The sequence below is a fragment of the Pseudochaenichthys georgianus genome, unplaced genomic scaffold (assembly GCF_902827115.2).
Source record: "Pseudochaenichthys georgianus unplaced genomic scaffold, fPseGeo1.2 scaffold_2018_arrow_ctg1, whole genome shotgun sequence".
Taxonomy (NCBI): Eukaryota; Metazoa; Chordata; class Actinopteri; order Perciformes; family Channichthyidae; genus Pseudochaenichthys; species Pseudochaenichthys georgianus.
Window position 1 is genome coordinate 4173 of NW_027262727.1, and position 20212 is coordinate 24384.

Below are 20212 nucleotides of genomic sequence, written 5' to 3' on the forward strand. Positions count from 1 at the left end.
AGCGCCAAAGTTTCCCCGCAGCGAGGCTCCGGTGTTAAGCACGCCGTACGAATCATTGAAATGTCTGAGTTTTGGCTTTGCGCCGTGCGCACTCCCGCGAGGTGCAGTGCGCACGCATAACACGGCGAACAACAGTTCACGAGTGTAAAGGCCGACGGGTAACACTGAATTTTGACGGAAATGTTACGATCCTGAAAAAGTCTAGCGCAACCTCTGGGTGTGTGGTACCTGTGTGTTACCTGTGTGTCAGGTGTGTTACCTGTGTGTACTCGGCCAGTTCAAAGTAGGCCCTGCCGATGTGTGTGAGGACCCAGCCGGTGTTGTAGTGGGGGGGGGGCAGCGAGCTCAGGATATTGATGGCTTCTCTGCAGTTGTAGGAACACAGTGCCTGGTAACCACGCCCCAGTTCCCGTAGCAACGCCATCACGCTGTCTGTACACAGGAAACGTTTACAAAACATGTCAAAAACATTTAAAACTTCCAGATCAAAGTGCTATACAGAGAATTACAGAATGAACACAAATAAATTAAGGTAACAACACAAAATACTAGAGATGTCCCGATCCGATATTTTGAAAATCGGGGATCGGGAGAAAAAAATCGGGGATCGGGATTTTTTTTTTTTTTTTTTTTTTTAATACACATTTTTTTTTATTATTTAATGTTACAAAACAAAAATGACCATGTTCACGTCTTAAAGTCATCCTGAGGACTTAGTTTTGGTTTAAAATTACACAACATCATGTATGTGTTGCTTTCTTTGGGCTTGTTTTCAGACCTGCTTATTCCTCTCAGAGCAACAGAGTGGGCGCAGTGTCTGATAGCAGCAGCAAGCTAACGAGAGGCTACGCTCAGCTGGTGACTCGGGAGTCAGGACAGAGAACATGTCAGGAGTTTGGAAGTATTATGAAATTGAAAGCGAAGGCAGAGTAACAGCCAGATGCAATGTTTGCAAGGCGGAGGTTCCGCGTGGGGGAAAGAACAGAGCTACGTTCAACACGACCAATCTAACACGCTACCTGAGAAACAAACAACAACAACAACACGGCGAGTACACAGCGGCCACTCGGGTAACGGCACTGAAACAACCGACACTTTCAGAGACTTTTAAAATGAAAGAGAAGCTGCCCCAGAACAGAGGCCAACACAATAACAGCCAAGATAGCTGAGTTCATCGCGTTGGATGACCAGCCGTTATCTGTTACCTTTTTTTTCTCTTAATGCATCGCATAAAGATCGGATCGGGAAAAATCGGTATCGGCAGATTGTCAAAATCAAATGATCGGAATCGGATCGGGAGCAAAAAAAGGTGATCGGGACATCCCTGCAAAATACACAATAATAAGAAACTAGAAATTTCCGAGAAATGTTGACTGACTGAACCTTGGGTGGGCGTCCTGATGTAAACTCCCCCCCCGCTGAGTAAGTATTAATAGCATTAGTTGTATTGTTAAGGTGCAACAAAGACTATCCATATATTTAGCTCACTTTTAGTTGACTATTGTTTATCTATTACATTTTTGGATTCTTGTACAACATTCCTGCATCGTTTCTGAACCTCTTTAGATTACCACTGGATTTAGTTAACGACCGACAGGTGTGTTCAAATATCAAAGCGTTTCCACGGCAACACCCTGCCAGTGAACAGAGAGCCTGTCAGAGTGTATTGACAATATTGTGCTGCATTATTGCTTCCAAGTAAAAAACTGTAAATCCAATCAGCTAAATATCTTACCCAGAGTATTTAGGATGCAGATGAACACCTGATGACTCTGTGTTTGCTATATGTGTAAGTCCGTTTGATTAAATGAGCAGCATTTAATGCGGCGCGGCCGTGACAAGTTTCCCTACATCATGATAACCAAATCATGTATGAAGAGTGAAAATTGTGGCCAGCCGAGCAATAGTTGGAAAAAAACTCTTCAGATGTTCCAGCTCCTCTCCCCTCTAGCCGTGATGTCACACTTAAGTCTTAACTGTCGCACACATACCCATTACAACACGTGAAACAAATCGTAAGCTGCGACTACGTGAGAACTGTACTAGCTATCAAAGAATATCCAATTAGTCTAAGGCCCCGTTTACACGGAGACGGAACGGGTGCTATCCGCTACAGTTCTCTATCGTATGGACGGTTCGTTTACACGAGGCCCAACGGAACTAGGGCTGTAGCGATACACTAATCTCACGATAGGATACACGATATTCAGCCAACGATTCGATATAATTCGATACACTTATATCATTTTCTGAAAGATTTTAAAAGGGACAGTGGGATGTTCCAGGGACTTGGATTGAATTAATTCAACTGAAAGCATCAATGATACAATATATGGCTCTGACAGAGAGTCTACAGCTCGCAGGACAAAATGAATCAAAAGATGTGGTGAGAAAATTAGTTTCATTTATTGAAACAGTGCAAACTGTAGCTGTAAAGTGCAGCATCACGATGGAGAACGGGAAGGGGCAGCATCACGATGGAGGATGGGAAGGGGCAGCATCACGATGGAGGATGGGAAGGGGCAGCATCACGATGGAGGATGGGAAGGGGCAGCATCACGATGGAGGATGGGAAGGGGCAGCATCACGATGGAGAACGGGAAGGGGCAGCATCACGATGGAGGATGGGAAGGGGCAGCATCACGATGGAGGATGGGAAGGGGCAGCATCACGATGGAGGACGGGAAGGGGCAGCATCGGGATGGAGGACGGGAAGGGGCAGCATCGGGATGGAGGACGGGAAGGGGCAGCATCACGATGGAGAACGGGAAGGGGCAGCATCACGATGGAGGACGGGAAGGGGCAGCATCGGGATGGAGGACGGGAAGGGGCAGCATCGGGATGGAGGACGGGAAGGGGCAGCATCGGGATGGAGGACGGGAAGGGGCAGCATCGGGATGGAGGACGGGAAGGGGCAGCATCGGGATGGAGGACGGGAAGGGGCAGCATCGGGATGGAGGACGGGAAGGGGCAGCATCGGGATGGAGAACGGGAAGGGGCAGCATCACGATGGAGGACGGGAAGGGGCAGCATCACGATGGAGGATGGGAAGGGGCAGCATCACGATGGAGGACGGGAAGGGGCAGCATCACGATGGAGGATGGGAAGGGGCAGCATCACGATGGAGAACGGGAAGGGGCAGCATCACGATGGAGAACGGGAAGGGGCAGCATCACGATGGAGAACGGGAAGGGGCAGCATCACGATGGAGAACGGGAAGGGGCAGCATCACGATGGAGAACGGGAAGGGGCAGCATCACGATGGAGGATGGGAAGGGGCAGCATCACGATGGAGAACGGGAAGGGGCAGCATCACGATGGAGAACGGGAAGGGGCAGCATCACGATGGAGAACGGGAAGGGGCAGCAGGTGGAGGAACACGGGGGATTTTATGGCATAAAGTACCTTAAACATACCGTCAGTTTAAATGCTGTTTTATACTGAAAAACCAGAAGTTCTCACGCACAACCAGTTAAGCTTTTATTCTGAAAATCCTTCGTCTCCGGTTAGCATTTAGCACGTGGCTAATATTCCATTTCCTACAGAGGTGACTTGAGCAGCGATATGACACCGTGCTGCACCCCGAACCTCCTGACTTCAACACTACGACTAAAGACGAGAGATATTATTACGGCTGAATATTAAATGAAGGTACCGTTTATTTGAATACGTTTGTTTACAGACGTGGGTAGCACGAGACAGCATCCGGAAGTGATCCCAGCCGGGAGGTCGTTTGGAGCATTGATTACAGCGTTTAGAATGCGTTGAATGAAAAGTCGTGAAAGAGATGAGGACGAGAAAAGGCGTGTTTAGTGCAATGTCTGAATCCTCTGTAACAACGAACATTGGAGACGTGGAGGGCCGGCCCCCAGCAGCGCCAACCGGGCCCCAGCAGCGCCACCCGGGCCCCCGCGGCGCCACCCGGGCCCCCGCGGCGCCACCCGGGCCCCCGCGGCGCCACCCGGGCCCCAGGGAGGAGGAGCCAGCAGAGGAGATCCCAGCTGGAGAGGGGGAGCTCGCTCTCTTCGCTCACAGAGCACACAGCTGTTTTTCTGACTGAACCATCTTCTGCTGGAGACATTACCGCGCTTTTTATTAATTAAAGTATATATTTGAACATTCTCAGAGACTCCATCAGAACCTTCTCAGAGACTCAATTAGTCTCCTTTTTAAAGCTTCTCTCCTGGACGCGAGAATAACGAACACAGTTATCAGACTTAATGTATCGATACCCGCGGCTGAAATATCGATACTTTCTCGGAAAACTAAATATCGATATATATCGCAAGATCGATTAAATTGCACAGCCCTAAACGGAACCGCGGAAACGGAGCCCTCAAAGGATAACCCAAGGTGGGTAGATCTGCGGACGGAATGCTCTGGGGGTCAAACGGCTCCGTGTCTACGCCCTATACGCCATAGTCCCGCCTTTCCTGCTCACCCCGTCATTGCTGATGTGTTTCGCCAACAACAGTGTTTTCCCGAGTGTTTCAAATCCAGGTCCCGGAATCTTGCAGGACAGTGCACCCAGCAGGAGCCTCCAGCCCTCCCGCACGGCAGGGTTTCCGTTAGCCGGTAATTACCGGATTATGACCGATGAAATATGCTGAAGACCGGCAACTCTAAATCTCTCCGGTCAAAATGTCGCTTATTGTTTAAGTGCCCTTTGACACTGGAGGCTATTTGTATATAACAGTAGAAAGACTGATTCTTATTATTACATTATAAGCTTATTGTGCTCATTTTATGTGGACTTGGGAATAAATAGACATCTTGAGCCTGCAATACAGAGAAGCAGGTCAGGTGCAGAGACTGGAAGAATACAAAGAGTTATTCATAAACAGGACATCGCTCCGGCCGTGAGCTTTGGGTGAGCTCCACTCCCACACACAGCTAGGAAGATTCCACCTTTTCTGTAGAAACTAGGGGTGTAACGGTTCATAAACATTTCGGTTCGGTACGTACCTCGGTTTTTAGGTCACGGTTCGGTACGTTTTCGGTACAGCAGAAAACATTATCACAAAACATAACATATTTTTTTTATTATTAAACTGTGAATAATGTATTCACTCAAATAAATACAAAATATAATTAAATAAACATTAAGGTGCAGCTTTTCGATGAACTGAAATCATCTGCAAATAAGGCGTGTCACGGTCGACGGTGCAGGACACACCAACCTGACTACGGCGCCGCGAATGCCCGACGGCCCCTGACTCCCAAAATCGGGTTGGTGTGTCAGGGCCTTAAGGGTACTTGGCGTTTGTAATAGCTCTGGCTCGGTCTGAACTCTCTGCGAGTGGTGGAGGCTACATGCTAGCTGGAGTTGGGTTTGCACTTCAGTCTTTTGGTACCGGTGATATTCACGTTCGGGTGATGCCTTTTCAAATGAGTGCCAGTTTGATGTGTCACCAGCCACGTAACCAACGTTAGTTGATCAATGCCGACACACAGCTTTGGTTCGGTCCACCTGTCTTTGTCCGTCATCCTTGTTCGTAACTGCGAAACCAAAATGTTCCCAAACCGGAGACTTCAATGATGCTGGAGGATTTCCAGCTCAACTTTATCTGCGTTCGCCATTTCGACAGTTCCTCAAATTACTGACAACATTTGAACGCATCCCTCTGACCAGCTCGTCCAATGAAATGACTTGCTCGCTCTATGACGCGTTGAACACAATGGGAGCAAATTACTCTGAATGCTGCGACGCAGCACCTGAGATTACTTCCAAGAAGTTGTTCACGTTCTCAATTTGTTACGTTTAACGCTATATTCGTTCGGTGCACTTCGGTACACTTCGGTGCACTTCGGTACACACGGTACCGAACCGAAGGGCCCGTACCGGATAATTTCGTTACGGGTACGTGTACCGTTACACCCCTAGTAGAAACGTTAGCGAAAACAAATGACGTATGATGGTGTCAGAGTAGGGAGGGACTTCCACAGGCCGGATGCTGATTGGAGGATCGTGTTGCCAAAGAGAACCAAGACTAAACCGCGGTATCTCTTCAGCTAGTCTTGACCAATCATAAATGTACGTGCAACGCCCTGTGTAATAAAGTGTATGCACGCACGAGGTTCGAGGCTCTTGAGGGATATGGTGGTACAGATTAGCTGCCTGTGATTCCTATGACGTGACGGAGTCCTTGGCCAAGTGATATATGTCTTTTGCTCTCATAATAAATAGTTCAACTTAGAAGTCGTCTGTCTTTCCTGGAATTTTGAACACAACAACACGCAGGCAGACATCTCATTAGCTAGAACTAGCTAGATCTCATCCATGTGGACAAAAACGCGAGTGAAGTCTGATCGGACGGGAGAGAGAGATCAGACGTTGCTGACGGAGACACGCAGCTCTGCATGATCACCTGCAGCTCTGCCCGCTGTGATGGAGCGCTGAGCGAAACAAAACACACTTCAAGGCCCGGACACACCAAGCTGACTCCAAAGAACTGACACAGACGGACCCGACTGTGGCGTCTCTGCGTCTCGGCCATGTGTCTGGAACACACCGCGAAGACTTCAGCCGACGGCCAAGAAGCGCGTACGAACTGCGCATGCGTGAGTGGCAATAACTCTCCTTACCAGCAGGCGGCGGTAGTGTGTATTCGTCATTCAAAAGAGGCAACCGGAAGACAGACGTGATAACCGAGAGAAGAAGAACAGACTGCGTGATAACCGAGAGAAGAAGAACAGACTGCGTGATAACCGAGAGAAGAAGAACAGACTGCGTGATAACCGAGAGAAGAAGAACAGACTGCGTGATAACCAGAGAAGAAGAACAGACTGCGTGATAACCGAGAGAAGAAGAACAGACTGCATGATAACCAGAGAAGAAGAACAGACTGCGTGATAACCAGAGAAGAAGAACAGACTGCGTGATAACCGAGAGAAGAAGAACAGACTGCGTGATAACCGAGAGAAGAAGAACAGACTGCGTGATAACCGAGAGAAGAAGAACAGACTGCGTGATAACCGAGAGAAGAAGAACAGACTGCGTGATAACCAGAGAAGAAGAACAGACTGCGTGATAACCGAGAGAAGAAGAACAGACTGCGTGATAACCAGAGAAGAAGAACAGACTGCGTGATAACCAGAGAAGAAGAACAGACTGCGTGATAACCGAGAGAAGAAGAACAGACTGCGTGATAACCGAGAGAAGAAGAACAGACTGCGTGATAACCGAGAGAAGAAGAACAGACTGCGTGATAACCGAGAGAAAAAGAACAGACTGCGTGATAACCGAGAGAAGAACAGACTGCGTGATAACCAGAGAAGAAGAACAGACTGCGTGATAACCGAGAGAAGAAGAACAGACTGCGTGATAACCGAGAGAAGAAGAACAGACTGCGTGATAACCGAGAGAAGAAGAACAGACTGCGTGATAACCGAGAGAAGAAGAACAGACTGCGTGATAACCAGAGAAGAAGAACAGACTGCGTGATAACCAGAGAAGAAGAACAGACTGCGTGATAACCAGAGAAGAAGAACAGACTGCGTGATAACCGAGAGAAGAAGAACAGACTGCGTGATAACCAGAGAAGAAGAACAGACTGCGTGATAACCAGAGAAGAAGAACAGACTGCGTGATAACCGAGAGAAGAAGAACAGACTGCGTGATAACCAGAGAAGAAGAACAGACTGCGTGATAACCGAGAGAAGAAGAACAGACTGCGTGATAACCAGAGAAGAAGAACAGACTGCGTGATAACCAGAGAAGAAGAACAGACTGCGTGATAACCAGAGAAGAAGAACAGACTGCGTGATAACCAGAGAAGAAGAACAGACTGCGTGATAACCAGAGAAGAAGAACAGACTGCGTGATAACCAGAGAAGAAGAACAGACTGCGTGATAACCAGAGAAGAAGAACAGACTGCGTGATAACCGAGAGAAGAAGAACAGACTGCGTGATAACCAGAGAAGAAGAACAGACTGCGTGATAACCAGAGAAGAAGAACAGACTGCGTGATAACCAGAGAAGAAGAACAGACTGCGTGATAACCAGAGAAGAAGAACAGACTGCGTGATAACCAGAGAAGAAGAACAGACTGCGTGATAACCAGAGAAGAAGAACAGACTGCGTGATAACCAGAGAAGAAGAACAGACTGCGTGATAACCAGAGAAGAAGAACAGACTGCGTGATATAAACAAACAACAAATAGCGTGCGTTCCATGTTCCCTCTACAGCGAGGAGCTCACGGGACTTTCCCCAACCTCTCGAGAGCTGGAGTTCAATCAAATCTCACATTTGCCTTCTTAATAGTTTGTTTGGGTCCCTCACTTCCGTTTCGCTTCTCATGCACTGATTCGCTAGCTGAACGGCCAATGAGAGTGATTTATTTTGCAGACAGCCTTTGGCCGATTGACCACCGATTCAATGTTCATGTCGAATCTGTGGGTTTTCGCCCGAAAAGGCGTCGGCACGGCTGAAAAGACACAACGGTGCGGGACACACCAATCTGAGTAGGGCATGTCGACGCTCATCGTTGGCCTGACGCCCACCGACGGCCAAAATCGGCTTGGTGTGTCCGGGCCTTTAGATCAGGGGTGGGGAACCTCCGGCCCCCGGGCCGTATACGGCCCGCGAGACAATTTGGTACGGCCCTCGAGGTAATTTATGTACACACGCAAAAAAGAACATCATTAAAGAAATCTAGACCGCAAAAAAATTAAACAAACGAGCGACTGTTTTTCCTGGCCAAGGTCAGGGTCCTTGAACACAACACGAGCCTTACGTGTCATCACGTGGTATATGTCTCGTCTGACACAGAGGGCTCTGGTCTGACAGGGGTGCAGTTCTGACGGAGAGCACCAAAACGCGGCTCCGGCACTTCCAAAAATGGCAGTACCCATAAGGAGCCGTACACATGCCGCAGTTTCTGCGTGTCTGTGTCTCTAGCTGAGAGCCCAGTGGCGATCTGTTCGTCTCTCATACTGATCATACAGTCAATAACTGTGTTGTTATTAGCATCTGGTTAGCTAGCTATGCTAACGAATATAAGAAGCTTTTTCTCCAACCAGTGAGGTAAAGGCACATCTTTATATGATCATTATAGTTATCAAAAAACAAGAGAATAAAGTAAACAGGTATAAAATACTATATGACAGTAAAAAAAAGTTGTTATTAATAAACAAGAATACAGTTTGAAAGGAGAGTGATTTGTAAAATATCCACAAAGAAAAAGAAAATCTGCTTACAGTTCTGTTTCATCTGGGTGGTGAGAGATGTTTCCATAGATCTACTAATGTTGCTCTCAAAGTGCACCAGATTGATGCTTTCAACTTCAACATTTAAAAAATAATCTTCCCGGGGGAGCATGCTAGTTTGACCCCCCTATATAAGAAGGGCCAGAGTCGCCTGTATTTCCTCAGGAGACTCCGGTCCTTCAACGTCTGCAGCACTATGTTGCAGATGTGTTATGACTCGGTGGTCTCCAGTGTGATCTTCTTTGCTGTGGTGTGTTGGGGCAGCGGGGTGAAGACAGCTGATGCCAACAGACTCAACAAGCTCATCAGGAGAGCAGGCTCTGTCCTGGGAGTGGACCAGGAGTCGTTGGCAGTGGTGTCGGAGGGGAGAATGCTGAGGAAACTCCTCGGCATTCTGGACAATGGGTCTCACCCCCTGCATGCCACACTGGTTTCCTACCGGAGCACTTTCAGCCACAGACTGAGATCACCGAACACCACCACACAGCCACAGGAGGTCTTTCCTCCCAGTGGCCATCACACTCTTTAACTCTTCACCCCTCAGTAAAGGGCACTGAGAACTTCCACACCAACACTATGTGCAATATATCAATATAATTACCATCATTGCAATTACACTCGCTGCTATACATAACTATGTGCAATATTATATTATAATTATTATTAGTATTATTATTAATAATGCTATGATAATGTGCAATCACGTAACTGCCACTACGTTTTAATTTTTGCACTACTAACTACTGAAAACTACTGAATACTGCTAACAATGACTGCATTGATTGTGTGACCTTCTCTGTTTCTATGTGTCATGTTGTCGGTGGACGTTTGATTGCTCTTTTTCTGCTGTGTTTATTGTGTTTGTTGTATTTTGTTACTGTTACTCAGGCACAACAATTTCCTTCGGGATGAATAAAGTCTTATCTTATCTTATCTTAGAGGAGGTTAGGTCCCCCCCCCACTTAAATCACGTCCACATGAATGGGAAACTAAATACATTTGCACAAATCTTGTGTCCATATCTTTCTGTTTTGGTGTTCATGCCACCGTGCACGTGCATGCGCGAATCATGGTGAAATATCTGGATTAAGAGGTTGCCTTTTCTTTGCACAGCATGAAAGAAAGGCGAAATGAATGGGCTGTGATTTTAGTATTTTTAAGCAGAGGTCAATAATGTGTACGGCCCTCGGAGGATGTTGGAAACATTGAAATGGCCCTTGAGAGGAAAAAGGTTCCCCACCCCTGCTTTAGATCATCAAACTTAGCTATTTTAATTACCTCTCAAACTACCTAAACTAGTTATAGTTACGTTTATTTTTACTGTCGGGTCACTCATTACTGGATCAGCCAGCTGCATGAGACGGATACTGACGAGCTGTCAGAAAAGGGGGAGGAAAGTCTCCGTGTATTCTTATATTATTACAGGGCAGGGCTCGACATTAAATGGCCCGCTGGCCCGGAAGCACTAGACACCCCGGGCCAGCATAACGTACTTTCCACTAGCCCGCTCGGGCCACTAACAATATTGCTTTAGAAAATGGTCCTGTGGTCTTGGTATCTTGACGAGCAATTTAGTTAAATTGTTTCGTTTATTGACGCTAGAACAGAGCGCTCCGTGAGTCGGTTGTCGTTGTTGGGTGAAAAGCAAACAGCTGTTTGCTGCGGAGAGCGCTCCTTCACTCCAGACTCTCGCGCCACCGAACCATTCGCCAACATGTTTTTAATACCAGCGGTAACCGGCCAAGCGCCGGGCAAAAAACTATCTTCAAATAAAAGAAAGTCACCGGAGGAGCTAAAGGAGAGAGACGGGGAGAGGAGGAGAAGAGGGAGAGGAGGTTTCAGCTGGATGGATGGAGTTGGCTTCTCGTGCAGTGCCGCGTCCTAAAACCCTTTATAATCTATCATTAGATTTATGAACATTATAAAAGTAGGCAGACATGTGGAGATTATCCGGCTGAACGAAACGTGCATCTATCAAGCAGGTTTGTTTCCACAGACCTTTCCAGCTATTCCCAAACCCTGGAGAAATGCTCTCTGTGGAGGGAGCCAGCAGCTACTTCCTGGCTCAGGACGCGTCACTGCACCTCTCAATACGATGCATACAAACAAGGTCTTCTGTGGCTCTGTGCATCCATGCGCCCCGTGCTGACAGGAAGTGAAGAGTAGAACATAAAGGTGTGGCTTTAGGGAAGCGTCCCAGCAGTTTAGGAGAAGGTTCAGGTTCTAATCCATTACAGAGCCATCACATGTCTAACGCCTGTGACAGGAAGGCAGGACGGCATTATACAGATAATATACTCATCATAGCAGACATTGAACAATGACCACAATATCATTATTTTAATAAACCAAATATGAACAATTGAGGAAGAACGGATTGTTGAAACGTTGTAGTAAAGTAGTGATGTAGTTAGTGCATACATTACTATGGCAACAAATGTGTTCATTCTCTTCATTATTAGTCGATTGTTTTTGGGCGAATGCTCCGGGCCGGAGGCTACGATGGTGGGACCAGTGACAATACAATTCCACCGGCCCGGAGGGCCAGAGGCTTTTTACCCTTAATGTCTACCCCTGCAGGGTATATACAGGAATCCTAAAGTCAAATGTAATACCTTTTAAGACCTTTTTTAAGACCCTTGCCGTACATTTTAAGACCTCATCGCCACTTCGAGTTTTAACCGGTTACATTGGCGACACACTAGTGTTAATTTCGTCAGCTATTTTTTAATTTAGTTTTAGTCCTGTGTTAAATTTCCTTTTTAGTTTTAGTCATATTTAGTCACCTTCATCCTGTTTTTATTTAGTCAAGTTTTAGTCGACTAAAAGTCTGAGCATTTTAGTCTTATTTTAGTCGAAGAAAACTAATTATTTTAGTCTACCTTTTGTCAATGAAAACTGTTGAGTCTTTTTTAGTCATCAGATTATAGAACATTTCAGTCAAACTAGCCAAAACCAATCATTTGTCATTTTAGTATATAAATAAATAAGATTATATCTTGTCCTTATTTGATGAAACTCAGGCTGAGTGATTGAGCAGCTCTGCAGAGAGTATCTGGTGTGTGGTGTTGGTACCAGCTGTGTTGTGGCCACATTGCTTCCCTTCTGATGAAACAATGCATTCACTGTTTTTCTCCGCCTCATTGGAGCGAAAATGGGCCCAAATATCACATCGTTTCTTTCTCAGTGGAGGCTTTAGACTTTTTCGTTGTCAGTCATTTTGACGGACAGGATCGTAACATTTCCGTCATAATCCATTATTATCCGTCGAGTGCACAATGTATCGCTCACTCGCGCTGACGGGGGGTATTCGGTTAACACGACCACTGCTCCCAAGCCCTGTTGGTGCCATTTTATGTTCTGTTAAATAAGGTTAGTTAGACCACGAGTTAGACCCGAGTCTTCCTGCCAGTTCATATTGTGCCGCTGCCCGCTGTAATTCAAATCTCCCGCCGCGCGCCGCACAGAAACAGCTGCTGCTCTGCCGCAGCACCGGAAAGGGAACTGCTGGGAGAAAAACTGACTATCAGAGATGTAACGTTATCTTTGATAATATTTCGTCTCCTCATTTTTCGTCAACGAAAGTAAAGAGAGATTTTGTCATAGTTTTTATTTAGTAAACTACATTTTCGTCTCGTCACTTTTCGTCAACGATATTGCGTGATGATTTCGTTACAGTTATTGTTTACTGCCGTCGGTGCCGTCTCGTCATCGTCTCGTTTTCGTCATGGAAAAAAAGGTCGTTGACGAACATATTTCGTCGTAGTTTTAGTCAACGAAATTAACACTACGACACACTTCACCTCACATCTACTATATACAGCAGGGCTTCTCAAACTCCGGACCGAACCCTGTGTCCAATTATAAAAAAATAAAATTATACAAAATAAATTCTGATGTAAATTAATGTATATTTTCTTGTGTCTGACGCGTTGTGAGAATGAACGTGCATATATATATTTACTTGCGTGACACGCATTGCAGACCGCAAAACAACCGCAAGTTTACCTTGACTTTCTAATGCCTTTTTTGCCGAGGTTCCAGGCATTGGCTACAGACAAACAGTGCCATGTCTCGTACTAGTTCAAGCCATCATACTGTATTATGTGTGTGTGTGTGTGTGTGTGTGTGTGTGTGTGTGTGTGTGTATACAGGGGTGCCGTTTGCCGACAGGCAAAGCAGGAAAGCGCTTGGACCAGAAGGGGGCCCCCAAAGCAGGTAGATTACGGTCCACAGCAACGACAACATGAAACACCCTTTAATTTACTGCAACAACATGTCGGGAACCCCCTCAAGGCGGCCCCATGCAGAGCGCGCCGTAAGAAAGGCTTGCTCCGCTCCGGGGGGGGACTTTACTGGCATTGATCCGGACCAGTGACCTTTACATTCACAAGTGGACCTTTAATAAAACAGTTTGAGTACCCCTGATACACAGTATTGATTGTCCTTCCTCCTTATCTTCCAAACATTTGGACGCAGACTTGCATTTCCCCATAACGATGTTGTTTAACAACCGGCGTAAACGGAGCTTCGTGCGCTATCAACCAGTGAGTGTGCGATGTCCTGTTCAGATGACGACACATCACACGACACGCCATCAATAAACTCCACAGAATCACACGACACGCCTACGCCATGACTACATTCAGGCAGACGGCAGAACACATTATATACTCATTGAAACAAGCTACACAATGTGAAACTTTGGAAAATGCCCTTTAATACTTTTTAAGACCCCGCGGACCCCCTGTATTATAGAGTCGTTATTAAATGACAGAAGACCTCTGACCGGCACTTTTCTAATTTTGTCCGGAAGATTTAAACTTGAACGGACATGTTGACCGACGGAAACAAATTGAACGGAAACTGCCGCACGGTTCCCTCGTCCCTTGGAAGAGGCGGGTGTTTTTCATCTGCTGGTGGACTACCAGGGAGATTGAACGCCCTGGAGCCAGGCTCAGAGTTAGTGGCAGTGGGTGCGGTACACCTGCCTTTTACAGCAGGAGCACAGGCTCGCCTCGGGGAGGGAGAACAAGAGGCCGCCGAAACAGCCAGACCTCTGCTGCTCACCCAAATCTACAGCTCCTCTACCACAGCCATCAGCAACAAGTGGACATGGAGAACTACATGTTGCTAAATCCACCACGGAGAATAAACAGAAGGGCAACCAGGCAACCATGGCAACCATGCTCGGGGGTCTTCTTCGCTGCTTTTGGTGTATTTTGTGGCAGAAGTACGGCCCCACTTACAGGTCCGGCATATGTACTACAGCGTCTCCAGCGGGTCGAGCGGTCTCGTGTGGACGGACACGTTTATTGAGCCGATTGCGTGTAGGCGAATTTCTTATAAAAGTCATAGCAACCTGATCCCGGTCATTCTGCACGTTTTGATGTTTTTTGTGTGTGTTTCGTGTCAATTCTGTGTGTGGCTCCGCCAGCCACACACAGAATAACAGCCATAAAGTAAACCCTTTACAGAACGCTCTCTGGTATAGTAGTATTAGTACCTGCTGCAGCTCTCTGGTACTGCGGGCTCTTGGTGTCCGGCAGGCTCAGACCAGGGTCCAGTCTCAGGATGTCCAGGCTCTCGTTCAGGTTGCTGCTGTTGGACGTCTTGGTTGATTTACATTTGGTCTTCCTGTTGGGGATCTTGGTGGGGAACTTCATCTTCAGCTTCTTACTGTTCTCCTAAGAAACAGCACAGTTTTACAAGTAGAGTTCTGTAGTGCTACAGTATGTGTAGTACTACAGTATGTGTAGTGCTGCAGTATGTGTAGTGCTGCAGTATGTGTAGTGCTGCAGTATGTGTAGTACTACAGTATGTGTAGTACTACAGTATGTGTAGTACTACAGTATGTGCAGTACTACAGTACAGTGGGGCAAACAAGTATTCAGTCAGCCACCAACTGTGCACGTTCTCCCACTTAAGAACATGAGAGGCCTGTAATGTTCATCCTCGGTTCAACTCTGAGACAGAGGGGGAAGAATCCAGGAAGTCACTTTGTAGGATTTGTAATGAATGAATTGGTAAAATAAGTATTTGGTCTCCTCCAAACAAACAAGATGTCTGGCTCTCACAGACCTGTACCTTCTCCTCTCAGAGCCTCCTCTGTCCTCCACTCGTTAACTGTATCAATGGAACCGGTTTGAACTCGTTATCAGTATAAAGACACCTGTCCACGACCTCAAACCGTCACACTCCAGACTCCACTGTGGCCAAGACCAGAGAGCTGTCAAAGGACTCCAGAAACACAATGTAGACCTGCACCAGGCTGGGAAGACTGCATCTGCAACAGGTCAGCAGCTCGGTGTGAAGAAACATACAAGACCCCTGATCATCTCCCTCGATCTGGGGCTCCACGCAGACCTCCCCCCGTGGGGTCAACGTGATCACAAGACCGGTGAGCAAAGATCCAGAACCACACGGGGGACCGAGTCCACGACCTGCAGAGAGCTGGGACCGAGTCCACGACCTGCAGAGAGCTGGGACCGAGTCCACGACCTGCAGAGAGCTGGGACCGAGTCCATGACCTGCAGAGAGCTGGGACCAGAGTCACAAAGGCTACCGTCAGTAACACACTACGCCGCCAGGGACTCGAACCCTGCAGTGCCAGACGTGTCCCCTGCTTCAGCCAGGACATGTCCAGGCCCGTCTGAAGTGTGCTAGAGAGCATTAGAGGATCCAGAAGAGGATTGGGAGGATGTCATCTGGTCAGATGAAACTAGAATAGAACTGTTTGGTAAAAACTCAGCGAGACGTGTTTGGAGGAGAAAGAATGCTGAGTCCAAAGAACACCTGCTGTGAGACATGGGGCTGGGACCATCAGGCTGTGGGGCTTTCTGCAGAGGGACCAGGACGACTGATCCGTGTGAAGGGAAGACTGAATGGGGCCATGTATCGTGAGATTTTGAGTGACAACCTCCTTCCATCAGCAAGGGCATTGAAGATGAAACGTGGCTGGGTCTTTCAGCATGACAACGATCCCAAACACACCGCCCGGGCAACGAAGGAGTGGCTTCGTAAGAAGCATTTCAAGGTCCTGGAGTGGCCTAGCCAGTCTCCAGATCTCAATAGAAAATCTTTGGAGGGAGTTTAAAGTCCGTGTTGCCCAGCAACAGCCCCAAAGCATCACTGCTCTAGAGGAGGTATGCTGGAGGAACGGGCCAACGTGCCAGCACCAGGGAACACCTCGTGGAGACTACAGAACACCTTTGACCTCTGTCATTGCCAACAAAGGGTATATAACAAAGTATTGAGATGAACTTTTGTTATTGACCAAATGCTTATTTTCCACCATTATTTGCAAATAAATTCATTAAAAATCCTACAAAGTGATTTCCTGGATTCTTTCCCCCTCTGTCTCTCATCGTTGAAGTGAACCAGGAGGAACATTACAGGCCTCATCTTTTTAAGTGGGAGAACTTGCACACTTGGTGGCTGACTAAATACTTGTTTGCCCCACTGTATGTGTAGTACTGCAGTATGTGTGTAATACTGCAGTATGTGTAGTACTACAGCATGTACAGTACTACAGTATGTGTAGTACTACAGTATGTGTGTAGTACTGCAGTATGTGTAGTACTGCAGTATGTGTAGTACTACAGCATGTACAGTATGTGTAGTACTACAGTATGTGTGTAGTACTACAGTATGTGTGTAGTACTACAGTATGTGTAGTACTACAGTATGTGTGTAGTACTACAGTATGTGTAGTACTACAGTATGTGTGTAGTACTGCAGTATGTGTAGTACTACAGTATGTGTGTAGTACTACAGTATGTGTAGTACTACAGTATGTGTGTAGTACTGCAGTATGTGTAGTACTACAGTATGTGTGTAGTACTGCAGTATGTGTAGTACTGCAGTATGTGTAGTACTACAGCATGTACAGTATGTGTAGTACTACAGTATGTGTGTAGTACTACAGTATGTGTAGTACTACAGTATGTGTAGTACTACAGTATGTGTAGTACTACAGTATGTGTACAGTACTGCAGTATGTGTAGTACTGCAGTATGTGTAGTACTGCAGTATGTGTAGTACTGCAGAATGTACAGTACTACAGTATGTGTAGTACTGCAGAACGTGTAGTACTAAGCCGCTTTCACACCAAGTACGCAGCCGGTACTTGTCCCCCCGACCTGTCCCAGTAGATTGCGTTCTCTGAGGGAGGACTAGGCAAGACACTGACGTCACTTCTTTTTCTTTGGGTTCACAAAACTGTTCAGAGTGTTACGGCGTGGTTTGCAATCCGCCCAGCCAATCAGACATTGTTAGTGTGACCGACCCACCATTTCCTCCTCAGGAAGTACCCCTCTCTAGCAGGGACTGCCTGGGGGGAGAAGGTGAGCACGAACTGGGGACTAGGCCCAGATCCTTTTTGGTGTGAAGCCAAACCCCCCCTCCTATCGGCCTGGTTCTGGGGAAGTACTCCGGTGTGAAAGCGCCCCGAGAGCACGTGTGGTACTGGTTCTGGGGAAGTACTCCGGTGTGAAAGCGCCCCGAGAGCACGTGTGGTACTGGTTCTGGGGAAGTACTCCGGTGTGAAAGCGCCCCGAGAGCACGTGTGGTACTGGTTCTGGGGAAGTACTCCGGTGTGAAAGCGCCCCGAGAGCACGTGTGGTACTATGAGTACCTTGGCAGTAGAGCTGGCGCTGGTGAACAGTCTGGAGCTTCTTCTGGGCTGAACGTTCGGAGGACCAGACATACTGGGGCTGAGCACCTGAGGAGACCCACTGACAGACAGACAGGCGTCAGACAGGTATCAGACAGACAGGTGTCAGACAGACAGGCGTCAGACAGACAGGCGTCAGACAGGTATCAGACAGGCAGGTGTCAGACAGACAGGTGTCAGACAGACAGGTGTCAGACAGACAGGTATCAGACAGACAGGTGTCAGACAGACAGGTGTCAGACAGACAGGTATCAGACAGACAGGTATCAGACAGACAGGTGTCAGACAGACAGGTATCAGACAGACAGGTGTCAGACAGACAGGTATCAGACAGACAGGTGTCAGACAGACAGGCGTCAGACAGACAGGCGTCAGACAGGTATCAGACAGGCAGGTGTCAGACAGACAGGTGTCAGACAGACAGGTGTCAGACAGACAGGTGTCAGACAGACAGGTATCAGACAGACAGGTATCAGACAGACAGGTGTCAGACAGACAGGTATCAGACAGACAGGTGTCAGACAGACAGGTATCAGACAGACAGGTATCAGACAGACAGGTGTCAGACAGACAGGCGTCAGACAGGTATCAGACAGGCAGGTGTCAGACAGACAGGTGTCAGACAGACAGGTGTCAGACAGACAGGTGTCAGACAGACAGGTATCAGACAGACAGGTGTCAGACAGACAGGTGTCAGACAGACAGGTATCAGACAGACAGGTATCAGACAGACAGGTATCAGACAGACAGGTGTCAGACAGACAGGTGTCAGACAGACAGGTGTCAGACAGACAGGTATCAGTCAGACAGGTATCAGACAGACAGGTGTCAGACAGACAGGTGTCAGACAGACAGGTGTCAGACAGACAGGTATCAGTCAGACAGGTATCAGACAGACAGGTATCAGACAGACAGGTGTCAGACAGACAGGTGTCAGACAGACAGGTATCAGACAGACAGGTATCAGACAGACAGGTGTCAGACAGACAGGTATCAGACAGACAGGTATCAGACAGACAGGTGTCAGACAGACAGGTATCAGACAGACAGGTATCAGACAGACAGGTGTCAGACAGACAGGTGTCAGACAGACAGGTATCAGACAGACAGGTATCAGACAGACAGGTGTCAGACAGACAGGTGTCAGACAGACAGGTGTCAGACAGACAGGTATCAGACAGACAGGTATCAGACAGACAGGTGTCAGACAGACAGGTATCAGACAGACAGGTATCAGACAGACAGGTGTCAGACAGACAGGTATCAGACAGACAGGTATCAGACAGACAGGTGTCAGACAGACAGGTGTCAGACAGACAGGTATCAGACAGACAGGTATCAGACAGACAGGTGTCAGACAGACAGGTGTCAGACAGACAGGTGTCAGACAGACAGGTATCAGACAGACAGGTATCAGACAGACAGGTGTCAGACAGACAGGTATCAGACAGACAGGTATCAGACAGACAGGTGTCAGACAGACAGGTGGGTAATTACCTGGTGTGAGGGGCGGAGGTCTGTGATTGGTTGAACGGGATTGGGAGAACGTCTCTGGTGTTACCTGTCTGACTGAAGACAGACTTTGACTGACTGATCCTGGAGACAGACTGAGAGAGACAAGTGAGGAGAGAGAGACAGGTGACCGGTCAGGAGAGAGAGACAGGTGAGGAGAGAGAGAGAGAGAGAGAGAGAGAGAGACAGGTGCAGTGAGGAGAGAGAGACAGGCGACAGGTCAGGAGAGAGAGACAGGTGAGGAGAGAGAGAGAGAGAGAGAGAGAGAGAGACAGGTGCAGTGAGGAGAGAGAGACAGGCGACAGGTCAGGAGAGAGAGACAGGTGAGGAGAGAGAGACATGTGAGGAGAGAGAGAGAGAGACAGGTGACAGGTGAGGTGAGAGAGAGACAGGTGCAGTGAGGAGAGAGAGACAGGCGACAGGTCAGGAGAGAGAGACAGGTCAGGAGAGAGAGACATGTGAGGAGAGAGAGAGAGAGAGAGAGAGAGAGAGAGAGAGAGACAGGTGAGGTGAGAGAGACATGTGAGGAGAGAGAGAGAGAGAGACAGGTGACAGGTGAGGTGAGAGAGAGACAGGTGCAGTGAGGAGAGAGAGACAGGTGACAGGTCAGGAGAGAGAGACATGTGAGGAGAGAGAGAGAGAGAGAGAGAGAGAGAGAGAGAGAGAGAGACAGGTGAGGTGAGAGAGAGACAGGTGACAGGTCAGGAGAGAGAGACAGGTGAGGAGAGAGAGACATGTGAGGAGAGAGAGAGAGAGAGAGAGAGAGAGAGACAGGTGAGGAGAGAGAGAGAGAGAGAGAGAGACAGGTGACGGTGAG

General features: G+C 47.7%; 1 protein-coding gene across 1 annotated transcript; it reads right to left on the bottom strand.

The window, feature by feature from the left end:
• Nucleotides 1-259: 259 nt before the first annotated feature.
• LOC117441827 (cell division cycle protein 27 homolog) lies at nucleotides 260-19597 on the bottom strand (the record flags this gene model as incomplete). Its single annotated transcript, XM_034077841.2, has 4 exons — nucleotides 19381-19597; nucleotides 17845-17944; nucleotides 14716-14896; nucleotides 260-432 (listed from the first exon to the last, which is right to left on the bottom strand). Coding segments are annotated over exons 2-4 (426 nt in total), but the record flags the coding sequence as incomplete, so codon positions are not given.
• Between the last annotated feature and the right edge of the window lie 615 nt (nucleotides 19598-20212).